The 13299-nt window shown below is 37.1% G+C and overlaps 2 protein-coding genes across 3 annotated transcripts in view; both read left to right on the forward strand.

The window, feature by feature from the left end:
* Window positions 1–13299, forward strand: part of LOC142985405 (xaa-Pro aminopeptidase ApepP-like) — a 34881-nt gene that overhangs the window by 180 nt on the left and 21402 nt on the right. The gene's annotated exons all lie outside the window — the stretch shown is intronic.
* On the forward strand, window positions 131–6764 carry asf1 (histone chaperone asf1). Its single transcript, XM_076133673.1, has 2 exons — window positions 131–948; window positions 2684–6764. Exon 1 carries the CDS (start codon window positions 297–299, stop codon window positions 945–947), a length of 651 nt encoding a protein of 216 aa, XP_075989788.1. The 5' UTR covers window positions 131–296; the 3' UTR covers window position 948; window positions 2684–6764.

Below are 13299 nucleotides of genomic sequence, written 5' to 3' on the forward strand. Positions count from 1 at the left end.
TGTCGTCAAAAATGTCTTGATTTTATCGTATCATCATCGCTGTCAAAATATCTCAACTTTTTAATTTTAGTACATGTCACTATCTCTGTGGCGCTGCCGTCGATACTTATTTTGATCACGTGACCATTTCAACCGCCAAAATAATTGTCATTTTTTCGCCGACCCACAGATTTCGTGTCGTTGGTCAAAAAAAACGTTTTACTCGTACTTTTCGCCGTTAAAACAGTTAAACGTTATCTGAAAATCGCGCTCGTCCGTTAAATAAATCGAGCAAATAACGTAATAGTACAAATAAAATGGCAAAAGTGCACATAACCAACGTTGTTGTGTTGGATAACCCGAGTCCTTTTCTCAACCCGTTTCAATTCGAATTAACCTTCGAGTGCATAGAAGAGCTTAAAGAAGACTTAGAATGGAAGATGATCTACGTAGGATCAGCGGAAACGGAGGAGCACGACCAGGTTTTGGACACGATTTACGTAGGACCGATACCTGAAGGCAGACACATGTTCGTATTTCAAGCGCCGCCGCCAGACGTGACGCGTATACCAGAAAACGACGCTCTAGGCGTCACTGTGGTGCTTCTAACATGTTCATATCGTGGACAGGAGTTCGTTCGTGTAGGTTATTTCATAAACAACGAATATTCTGAATCTGAGCCGGAATTACGAGAAAATCCGCCGGCGAAACCTCAGTTTGACAAAGTAGTGAGAAATATCCTCGCTTCAGAGCCCCGTGTCACAAGATTTAAGATTAATTGGGCGGAACCGGATGCGGCGGCCGCCACAGACTCGGGAGACGGTAATTTAGAGACTTCACATGCACCAAGTAATGATTCGTATGGAGCCTCGTTTAACGCGGACAGTCAAATCAGTGGTATGGAGTTCCAAGGCAGTTTGAGTGGCTACGGAGACAATTCTAATTCAATAGCTCCCATGGAGTGCTGAGGTGAGTTTCCTTTGTTATCCTACTATATTATAAATGCGAAAGATTTGTGAGAATGTAAGGATGTTTGTTACTCTTTCATGCCAAAACTACTGAACTGATTACGATGAAATTTGGTATGTAGGTAGCTGAAGACCCAGAATAACAAATAGGCTAATTTTTATCTCGAAGTTCCCAAGGGATCAGGATTTGCATGGGAAGGGTTTACACAAACAAAGTGGCGGGCAATCTCTAGTATTTTATAGTTTATGACCCTTATCAGTCTGTTTTGTGTGATAAAGACTGTGTAATTTTACTAGGTATGATGTGACAAGGAAAGCTGGTTTGTTGATAGCTAGAACAGTTTTAAAGCCCCAGTGTAATAACTCAAAAAGGATACTATGAACTTCAAAACTGACTAGCTTACTATGTAGTAATTAGAATGTATTTTAGACTTTGTTCAGCTACTGAACAAATTTTGAGGTAAACAAATACCAGAGATCACATAGATCATATTCTCACAAAGCTTAACGCGTAAATGAATTAAACATGCAGTTTAAAAGTCTTATTTTTTGGTATTACATTTGGTCAAAATCAAAACAAATACAACAACACAAAAATCTCAAAACAATTCTATCTATCGTCCCTAGCACAGGCACCCTGTATCTAAAACGACTGCTAATAAAAATTTAACCAGTTTGCCAAATATAACATTGTTGATTTTACCTGCTATGTGTCATCATATATGTGCAAAATGATGCAATTGTATTGACATTTTATATTAACCACTTGTTGCCAACTTCATTTTGTTAAGATCTTTTAGTATTTAACTAGCCTTTACATGCAATTGTTCACACCATAGGCTTCCAATCTCTTATGACTGGGTACCTCCTCCTTTTCACCTGTTGTTTGTTTGTAGTATAGTTAGTGTATAGTAGTACGGCTTAAAGACTGTTATCTTAATTGACAACAACTGGGACCAAATTTTTACATGCCCTCCGAAACAGGGAGACAGAAAATACAATCAGTAGTTCTTTGTAAAACAGTAACAAATAGCATTATGATTATACAAATTGTAATAAGATTGTAGTGTATTTCACAATTTTAATAGCTTGCTTACGTATTTTTAAAGGAAACAAAGCATTAGAGATGAATTTTAAAAACAATAAACTTTTTGTTTTTAAAGGTCATTGACTGCCCTTGAACTTTCACGAGTGGAGTTGTAAATAGTTTAGACAAGCTCTTTGCATGGCTAGTATCAATATCAGGGTCTTTATTTACTTGAATAATTCTCAATTTTCCCTTTATATTAATAAATTAGATAACTATAGGTATAATAATACTAGCTGACCCGGCAAATGTTGCTTTGCCATAATATAAATAAAAAAAAAAAATAGTGTCACTTATGGGTATGAAAAATAGATGTTGGCCGATTCTCAGACCTACTCAATATGCTCACAAAATTTCATGAGAATCGGTCAAGCTGTTTCGGAGGAGTATGGCAACGAAAACTGTGACGCGAGAATTTTATATATTAGATAAAACCCCTCAGTCATTGTTGTCTGTTTGTGATAAACTCAAAACGTATGCTCAGTTTTCACCAATTTAATTATAGTTTAGACGGTTTTAGTGTATAATTAATTAGGCTGTGTTACCTGGGTAAAGACAGAGCGAGCTCCACAAGTACTTCACTCCTAACATTTTCTTATACATTTTTTCTATATTTTGTACTTATTGATTCATTGTTATATTGTTTCAGATTGCCAAATACTAGCATAGCAGTTGAGTGTCCTAAACGTTGGAGATTTGACGTGACAAATGTGAAGTGAATGAACTCTTAGGTCTACAGTCTTATGAAACATAGCATCATTGACAATTTGATAACATACACAATGGTCGATAGCTATTTTAAAGTATAGGTAGACTGTATTTAAAGATGCTTGTTTATGAAATTTTCCTATTCTATTTTGACACAGAGTAAGCAGTATCAGATTAGCATGCCTTATATTCTTCTATTATATTCTTCTATAGTCAACCAACATTTTATAACAGATAGAAAAGTGTTAAGAAAAAAACAAAATTTCAACATAGATTCATTTGGATAGAAGTGTAGTGTTTATGACCAAAAAACTGCCAGTATGTGTACATTACAGTTATTAATTGTCTGTGATGCTATGTTTTCATAGATAATAGACCTCATGTATAGTGTAAACACAATAATGGACTGAATTTACAAATAATTAAACATTTTGTTAATATTTAGATTAAAACTTGTTTGAATAAAGCATCTATTATTACTCTTATAGGAAGAAGGCGTGAATTTAATTATTATATGTACACAAAAATTGGAATTACTCAAGTAGTGTCTTAGTTTCTTTTTTTTTATGCATTTGTTTTTATATTTCTTAAGGCTGGACCTATGTTTCTTTACTCTTATTTGTGTCATATTCTTACTACAACATTTTATAAGGTTTGTTTTCCTCTTAAGCTGACATCGTGTCAATCGCACTGTCCGTCGTCGGTCAAGCATCCTATCGGTCGCGTACTAAACACGAGCAGGTCGGTCTTCAATCGAGTGTCCTATCGGTCGCATATGAAACAGTTGCCGCGCAGTGCCGCTTTTTATTCTTAAGCTTGGCCGATCTCAGCATAGTGGAAAAGGAACCTAAATTCTATCTATTAGTGAAAATATATTTCTTAATTTTAAATTTTGTGATTGAAATGAAGTTTGTTTACATAGCACTCCTGTTTATAAAAACAAGTTTTAGTCTAAAACTAAGATGTAAAATTGACTTTGTAAACTATAAATAAGAGTATGTTAGTTTATTTTATAACTTATATAGTATCACGGTAAAGGAGTTTATATACAACCTGCTGACCTGCCTACACAGTCGGCTTGATGACAGTGGCTAATTTGAAAGCACCATATTGGTTTTTGTAAACTGTCTTTGGAATAAACCCACTATAACCTTTTGACCATCACGATCGGCTATACTCGACAAATCAGAAAGTGCTCACGACGCTTTCGTCGGCAAATGTCGACAAATATATAGCGATGGTTTAATTTGTCGAGTATAGCCGACCGTGGCGGTCAAAAGGTTAAGCCACTGTGTTGTGTAGGGCTAGCGGGCTTTCCGTATAGACTTTTAGCGAAATAATAAACTTCTCAAAATCAGTTGTCATGGGCATATGCTGTATGCATAATGAAGTATTCCATCTAGACCCTTTTGAATAGCATCTAGCCTTACTCACCTATATTTGACAGGTTTTCTTTGTGGACTAGGCTAGGTGCTATTCGAACGGGTGCTCTACCCCCCGGTTACTGAGTACATTTAACGGTAGTTTATCTATTCAATAGCGTTTTTTTAATATGAGTTTCAACGCTATTGAATAGATAAACTACCGTTAAATTTACCTCGGAAACCGGGGGTACATGGACTACCTCTGCATAATAATATGGTCAAATTGATCATTTGCAAAAGCGCTATGAACTTGAGTTGTTTATTATGGTTCTAACCACTACACATTGCACAATGAGTGAGCTTTGTAGGAAATAAAGATGGATGCCGTAAAGATTTTTTCTTATTTTTATTACAAAATTATGCATTAATTATTGGTCAAAAATGTCGAAGAGAGAATCTCGAAGATTTTCTGTTTCTTTTATACAAAGCTCTTTCATTGTGTACACTGTGATTGTAATAAAGTGTTCTAATAATGTAATAAATATGAATGAGGTACATATTAACTTTTATTTAAGGAACATATCGGCACAAAGTCGTCACTCAGAACGTGGACGAGTCGGGCGTACGTGCCATGTAACTTTGTGTCTGAATATAGCTCAGAAGACGAAATATATATTATCTTGATGGACCAAGAGATGTTGACAAAGTTTGTGTAACCGAGACGTAACAATGACTTTCTTTCTTTCCGTTACTGCAGACGACTTATCTCGTGTTATAATCAGTAGCGCTACCATGAGTTGGTAACTATAGTCTCCCGGAGACACTGTAGCTCTCGTAAAACTCGAACAGCGCCTCTAGCGGATAGTTAAGGTACCAAAATTGCTACCATGGGTCGCCATATTTAATAACGTGTAGTTAAATTAAAACATGGCATAATTATGCCATGTTTACTTTACGGGTGCCAGACATGGGCATTAACAGAACTACAAGAACATAAAATAAAAGTCTGTCAAAATTCAATTGAAAGAAGTATATTAGGTATAAAAAGAAGAGATAGAGTAAAACTGCAGGAAATTAAAATGAAAACGAAATTTAAAAATGTACACACGACTTACCGACAGCTTAAATGGCGTTGGACTGGGCATATGCTAAGGGAAAATAGAGACAAATGGACAAAGATAGTGACAGAATGGTATCCAAGGGGAAACAAAAGAAATCGAGGCAGACAAACAATAAGATGGGAAGATGATATCCGGAAAATAGCTGGTCCAGTATGGACTCGTTTAGCTAGAGACAGAGATGCGTGGAAATCTTTAGAGGAGGCCTATGTCAACAGACAAGCTGTTCCACAGAAACACCAGTTGCCGATAGATAACAACCAAGTTAGTTAGAAAGAATGTTTAATTTTAGGAAGTAGGCATGTCAAGAATATTTTAATGTTTATTTGTTAAGAAACAGCAATAAAGGCTATTTTATTTTATTTATTTTATTTTATTAGTTAAATTAAACAACAGTGAATGTAGATTGGTTTTGTCGTTCATTCTTTCCCTATTTGAGCCCACTGTTGTAGTTGCGTTCTCACGTTAACTACTCTAGTTTTTAACTACGCCAACTCATGGTAGGGCTACAGATACACAAAGTTGAATGGTGCGTACTATACTCTCGCCCCGATCCGCGTGCCTCTGTTATTTAATTCCATTTGAGATGCAAAAACTGAAAAAGATCGAAATATTTTGTTAAAAAATACTTTATTTTGATTTTGCTTTTACTTAATTTCAGAAGCGAATAAAATAGGAACAATGTATTAGTTTAATTTTATACGAAGCAATAAATAATATAGGAATTGAGTTGAAACTATATAAGAAACTAAATTCAGGAAGACTTGACAATTATTTTTGATTAAATAATGTAGTTAACTAACTTGACTGTGCAGGCATGGCTTGAAATTGCTACACATATTGTATTACGACTATCAAAGATGTAAAAAAAATTATCAATAACAAAATGTGTTAGGCTTACATTTTCTCCTACGCTGACGCCGGTAACGTACATCAGATAGGGTTGCCAGATTTCCGGCATTGTCCCGGAATTTCACTTTGCTGTCCCGGAATGATAAAATACTAGTTTTTAAAAAGGTATAATGCAACGACTTTTTTTTTTGGTCATTCCGGCTTAGTGTTGTCTCGGACCGGAGACTAAAACTCTGATTCCATTCATGGCTCCAGAAATGTCCAGGAAATGGTCAGCCTAGATCTGGCAACCCTAACATCAACAAGCGCTCTTTCCGTCGCGTATTAAGTCCGGTTTCCACCACAAGCGTACAAATCGTAAACTTTTCCATTTTAGTGGAAATACAAGTATGCAGCTTGCGAGTTTAACGAAGTAATTAATAGGTCCGTTCCGCTCGCGGTGGAATCCGGGCTTTACATAGAACAATCTGTCGCATGTCAGCGTTGCTTTGCAGTGTCACATACGACATCGTGTGAGACCGTCATCAGCGTAGGAGGAAGGAAGGCCTTACACTCGTTGAATAAATGGATTGTTTTGTTAGAAAATGTTGTCTGAATAAAGATGAAAATTAACGAAATTGGTTGTGTAGTAAATGGAGAATTGACATGTAAAAACTTGTATAAAGAAATAAAATATGTGAAAACACAATTTTGGTTTTAATTTGTATTTAAAATGTCCTACTAGTTGACCGATTTCGTTGACAACGGCAAACGGTACAGTCTTCTTATCGTATGGTTAGTGGTCAACCTAGTGTCAAAGTTGTTCAAGCCGCTCGAAGGCCTTTGACGTGGTTTAACGACTGTTATCTTTGTTTGAAGAAGTTGCGGACGAACGCTGAGCTATAAGAATAGTCGCAAAAAAAACCCCTTAAATATGTAACTTATTGTATTTTTTTAGTATTTGTTGTTTAACAGCAACAAAAATATTAGATCGGGGAAAAAGTCTTAGCATTATAGTATGTATGAACTTGTAATAAAATCTCTCTGGCTTCAAGAATCACAAATGAGTACACGGTTCATTAGGTTTCTTTCAGTGAGCTCGTGAGGTACCCAAATATCGAGCTTTTTTTGTGTAGAGAAAAGATTTTATTACAAGTTCATACATACTATAATGCGAAAAGACTTTCCCCGACCTAATACATCGTACCTACGTTAAAATTTCAACTGTCTAACTATCACGGTTCATGAGATACAGCCTGGTGACAAACAGACAGCGAAGTCTTAGTAATACAGTCCCGTTTTTACCCTTTGACTACGGAACTTTAATAATAGAAATATACACGAAGGCAATGACCTATGGGGTAAGGTCGTGAGTTCAAATGTTACCACGAGAATGCAGTTTTATTTATGGACTGTTAGGGTTGAGTTCACGTCTCTGCTCTTACTATACAAGAAATAGTCTAACAAATTAGTAGTGCTTTGCAAGGTTCGCAGATGTAGGTATACAAAATTCTGAATTTAGAGCATCAGGGATCAGTAGGTTATACAGCTGACGGTGGCCTGTCTGATTCAGGTACATTTTAGAAATACGCAGAGGCTTTCTTAACAACAGCCGCCCGGATCGATCTGGATTTCTGAGGTTAAGCTAAGCTTTCTGAGGTCGTGCTGTGGATGGGTAACCATCTTATACAGTTCCTCCAGGAAGACACGTTAAATTGTGGGTCCCGGCTGTCATTATCAAAGATCTTTGACAGTCGTTAACAGTAGTCAGAAGGTTGAAAGTCTGACAACCAGTTTTACTGATGGATATCGTGTTATGACCCAGGTAATACTGGTTTCGTGGGGCAGCCGTCGCCACGCGGCTACCATTGCGTCGGGTGATCAAGGGTTCGATTCCCACACGGGACTTTTGCACTTTACTCTGTGTCCGTTGTTTTTGTTTGTAAAAGTCCCCGCGACACGACAGTAATTCTTAGTGCGGTAGTTATCTTAACTTAAATAAAATTAAGTAAATACATTTCTAAACTTTGAATTAACAAGCGCATGTCATTAAATAATTTGAACTGTTGAAAGGTCAACGAACTGTGTTGACCTTTGCAAATAGGCGTTGAACTTAATTAAATAAGATTTAGTGAACTGCAATTTGAGAAGTAGTAATTAGGTGTTACAATTATACTTGTCGACTTGAATCGATGCCGCGGTCGGTAATGTACAAGACTGCCGCGGCAGAAGTTTTGGGTTTGAATGCCGTGTCAAGAAAAAAAAATCTGTGATTTTCGGTGAAGAATTTTTCAAAGATTACCCGGAGTTAGGAAGTTGAGGTCGTAGATCTCGATACCTCAGAGAACACGTAAAGCTTCAACCTTAACCTTCGGAATATCACGAATAATTTAGCGACGGAAATACTCACCTGAATATTTTTTGCCCGTACCGGGATGTGGACCCCTGCGCTATAGTCAATCATTTTATAATTGCGAAAGTTTTTAAGAAAGAACGTATGCATTTAAGATATTGTGGATATTCGCATCTATAACGAAACATCCGTATTAATTCCGATATTATCATCCGCATCCGCAATCATTCGGAGCTTTTGCGGATGTGGATGTTTATAAACAACAAAAGTGTAATGTCTAGGGATGTTGTGGAATATCCGCATTAATTAAGTTTTAGTATGTGTGTTTGTTATTCAATCACGCTATACTATAGCGGAATTTGAAATATCCCCCACGCAAAGTTGCGGGTGTAAGCTAGTTAATCATATAAGTTCTCACATACACGTGCTACATAACTTATGAATCAAAGTGCTAAGTAAGAGCGAGATAGCAATACTGCTAAGTTTTAATTAATTCTACCCTCAGAATAAGTTGTGTCACTTCAAAGTAGTTTCAATTATGTACTACGATAATACGGCTAGTCCATTTTAGATATACACAGAATTCTGAATTGAGCAGCTCGTGGCTAAGTAACAACAGCCGTGCGGATCGATCTCAGGTTAACCTACGCTTGCCAAGGTTGTTCTGTGGATGGGTGACCATCTTATACATATTATTATCGAGTGCCTCCGTATTTCGGAAGTCACGTTTAATTGTGGGTTCCCGCTCTCATTTTCAAAGATCTTTGACAGATCGTTAACAGTAGTCAGAAGCTTGAAAGTCTGACGACCAGTCTTACCGATAAGTATCGTGTTATAACCCAGGTAACTGTTGTTTTCCAAAGTGCTAAGTAAGAGCGAGATAGCAATACTGCTAAGTTTTAATTAATTCTACCAACTGAAAAGGTAGAGTGTCATATCAAAGCAGTTTCAATTATGGACTACGGTAATACGGCTAGTTCATTTTTGATATACACAGATTTCTGGATCGGTCTCTCAGGTTAAGCTACGCTTGCCAAGGTTGTTCTGTGGATGGGTGACCATCCCACACATATCGAGTTCCTCCGTCTTTCGGAAGGCGCATTTAATTGTGGGTTCCGGCTCTCATTTTCAAAGTACTTAGACAGTCGTTAACAGTAGTCAGAAGCTTGAAAGTCTGACAGCCAGTCTTACCGAAAAGTATCGTGTTATAACCCAGGTAACTGTTGTATTCGAAGTTCTATGTGAGAGCGAGATAGCAATACTGCTAAGTTTTAATTAATTCTACCCTCAGAAAAGGTAGAGTGTCATATCAAAGTAAGTTTCAATTATGTACTAACTACGTTAGTTGTTTCAGTAGTTGAGTTTGAAAGTTGAGGGTAGTGTGTGCTTTTCTGCTTCGTTTGACTTACCGACTGAAGCACGTGCCAAATAACTTTATGTCCGAACTAGCTGACGCGCGTAGCTCCGCTCAGGCTTTCTTGTTTTTATTTAATACCGTGCATTTTCAAATTTATTCACCTTTTACACCTCTGGACTTCCACAAATAATTCAAGACCAAAATTAGCCAAATCAGTCCAGCTGTTCACGAGTTTTAGCGAGACTAACGAACAATTCATTTTTATATTTATAGATACATATATGCCACAGTTAATATATTGTTGCTTTAAAAAAAAAGAGCCTTTGATGAAACCGATACGAGCCGGCCAACTACCAACGCCCGCCCCAACGTTGGGACCAATGCCATTTTCTAGATCCACACGTTGGACAAATATCGTTGGGGCCTATATTAGGGCCAGCGTGGACCACTAACCATACGACATAATAATGTGGCTGGCTATTAATGTATTTTTAACAACAGGTACTTGTAATTCCGAAAAGCTCTAGAGATTATGCCGTGGAAAGTTTAGCCGGCACAATTATAATACAAATGTCATTTTGATCCGATAATCCGCTGGGACGGTCTATAAAATACAGATAATCTGTCCCTGAAAGCTTCAGGATTTACCTTTTCAAAGAATAATAAAATGTACACGTGTACAGTACAGACGACAATAATTTGTCATATGGTAGAGCTTTTTAAAACATTCATACGAGAAGCTCGTGGCTTAGTTAACAACAGCCGCGCAGATCGATCTCTAAAGTTAAGCTACACTTGCCGAGGTTGTTCTGAGGATGGGTGACCATTTAATACAAATCTGGTTCCTCCGTGTTTCGGAAGGCACGTTAAATTGTGAGTCCCGGTTGTCATTTTCAAAGATCTTTGACAGTCGTTAACAGTAGTCAGAAGCTTGTAAGTCTGACAACCAGTCTTAATGAGGTTACTCAGTTAACTGTGTTGTGGAGGTCAGATAGACAGTCGCTCCATGTAAAATATTGGTATTCAGCTGCATCCGGTGAGACTGGAAGCCGACTCCAACATAGTTGGAAGAAAGACTAGGCTGATAAAGTGATTGTAGATATAAGGTCGGGGAAAAAGTCTTTTCGCATTATAGTATGTATGAACTTGTAATAAAATCTCTTTGGCTTCAAGAATCACAAATGAGTACACGGTTCATTAGGTTTCTTTCAGTGAGCTCGTGAGGTACCTACTCAAATATGGAGCTTTTTTGTGTAGAGAAAAGATTTTATTACAAGTTCATACATACTATAATTCAAAAAGACTTTTTCCCCGACCTAATATGTCGAATTGAATATGAGTAGGTATCTACTTTCTACTTTTAATTAAATCATAATATCTTTCTAAAAAGATCTCTATTTAACGTAGTAGAAACATCAAAGGAATATTATATTTTATCATTTGCATAGCGCTTGAGCGTGGGATGGTGAAATTATAAGTCGCTCCGTATTTTATCTTTTTGTAGAGAAAAGCTTGCGAAGTCTCGTCTACTAAGTGGGTGGTATATTAATATTATAAATGCGAAAGTTTGTGAAAATAAATGTAGATATGGTTGTTTGTACCTAAGTACATTTTTTAAAGACAACTCCCGCATTAATTGCTCTTGTGTCGCGAGGACTTTGACAAACATACAAACTTAAGGCACTAAGTACAACCAGACCCGAAGCAAAGATTTGTGGATCGCACATCTATTTTTTCCGTGTGGGAATCGAACCTACCCCGATGCTAGTGGCGTGGCCACCACCTTAATCATAGAGCCTGGAAGTCTTCTTTCTCTTAAAAATAAAAAACATCGGCTTATCCTTTGTGTGATGAGCACAAGTATCTGTTCTGAGCCTGTTAATTTAACTATATAAGTATGTATTTAGAAGTATATAAGTATGTTTATCAGTTATATGGCTACAATACAAGCTCTACTTAATAAGAAATCTAATGACCGTGTGTGAGTTGTGAAAAAGAAATCCAAGACACAATTCTTCACATTTTCTTGGAATAGAAAATCATTCTATCGATTTTTTATGTAGAATCAAAATCAAATCATTTATTCATTCAGGTCAAATGCTGACACTTAAGATAGTCAATGATACAGAGAGTGAATTTACCGCCAGTTCGGAAGGTAGGGCCGATGAGGAGAGCTGGCAAGATAAAGTTGTTTACTCAATACATAAAACATTACAATAGTAATATTACTTCAGAAATAATCATATTTGTTTCCAACCCACGCAATACTCTTAAATATATGAGGTACAACCTACTCGGATAAAATGTATCGCTACAAGTCCGTAGGCGGCGTGACCTTTGCCGCGCGTTGGCGGGAAAACTCCTCCGGGAGAGAAAATATTATTATTTAATTATATACTGAATAATTCAAGGATGATGTTTTATTTCTATTAAGATTTGTTTTATACATACATACATAATAACACGCCTTCTTCCAATAGGGGTAGGCAGAGACCAGACAACGCCACGTTGCGCTCACCGGTCGGTAAACGATCTGTGGGTTAAGCACCGTTGGCACGGTCATTCTATAGATGGGTGGCAGCATAATGGTATTTGAACTGAGCGTCTCCGTGCTTCAGAGGCAGGAAGTCTGTCCCGGTTGTTGTCTACTAAGATAACAGTCGTTAAGCCATGTCAAAGGCCTTTCGGGCGACTTGAACAAATTTATTAGGCGATGTCTTGATAATTATAAGTTCAGGTGCGAAGTACTCGTAACTGGCGGTTCTGTATGACAATGCCCCTGGCATTAAGTCCGCCTTTATACAAAGTTGTATATTAAGTTTAAAATAAATAAATATGTATGTATATGAATATGAATAAAGCAAGGGAAGTTTGTAAGGATCGTACCAAGTGACGTTCTTACGTCTCTGCCTTTGTATGTTTTATTAAAATTTGTACTATGATCTGTTAATTTAAAATAAAAATATATTATCTTCCTACTTATGTCAATGGTAACGTATACAGTAAACATTTTTATATTATTTAATAGCGGCATGCTCCGGCTTCGCCTGAAAACTGCATCAAAGTCCGTTGTGTAGTTTTAAAGATCTAAGCTAGATATATATATCTCTCGGGAGGTCGTGGGTTCGATTCCCACACGGGACAATTATTTGTGCGATTCACAAATCATTGCCACGGATCGGTTGTGCTTTGCGTCCGTTGTTTGTATGTCTGTAAAAGTCCCCGCGATACAAGAGCAATTCTTAGTGCGGGAGTTGTCTTTACTTAAATACAAAAAAATATATACTATGTTCAACCCGGGAGTCGACCCCGAGATACAGTTTTTAGGAGACGTATACACTGTCCAGACTACAAAGGCACATCTTTGTGTTATAAATGGCAGGCAGACGTGTCTTTTCTGGTACCTTGACATTATTATTATATTTAGAGAGTTTCCGTTTGACCTGACCCCGGCGAGGGTCTGAGTGGGACGTCTGATTATACGCGTCACTTACAAAAAGGTATATAAGAATATAGCTCCTGCAAAGATAACGG

The sequence above is a fragment of the Anticarsia gemmatalis genome, chromosome 30 (assembly GCF_050436995.1).
Source record: "Anticarsia gemmatalis isolate Benzon Research Colony breed Stoneville strain chromosome 30, ilAntGemm2 primary, whole genome shotgun sequence".
Classification (NCBI taxonomy): Eukaryota; Metazoa; Arthropoda; class Insecta; order Lepidoptera; family Erebidae; genus Anticarsia; species Anticarsia gemmatalis.

Excerpts from the sequence above, each read along its gene's own strand:
- asf1 (XM_076133673.1), top strand. The coding sequence starts at position 297 with ATGGCAAAAGTGCACATAACCAACGTTGTTGTGTTGGATAACCCGAGT.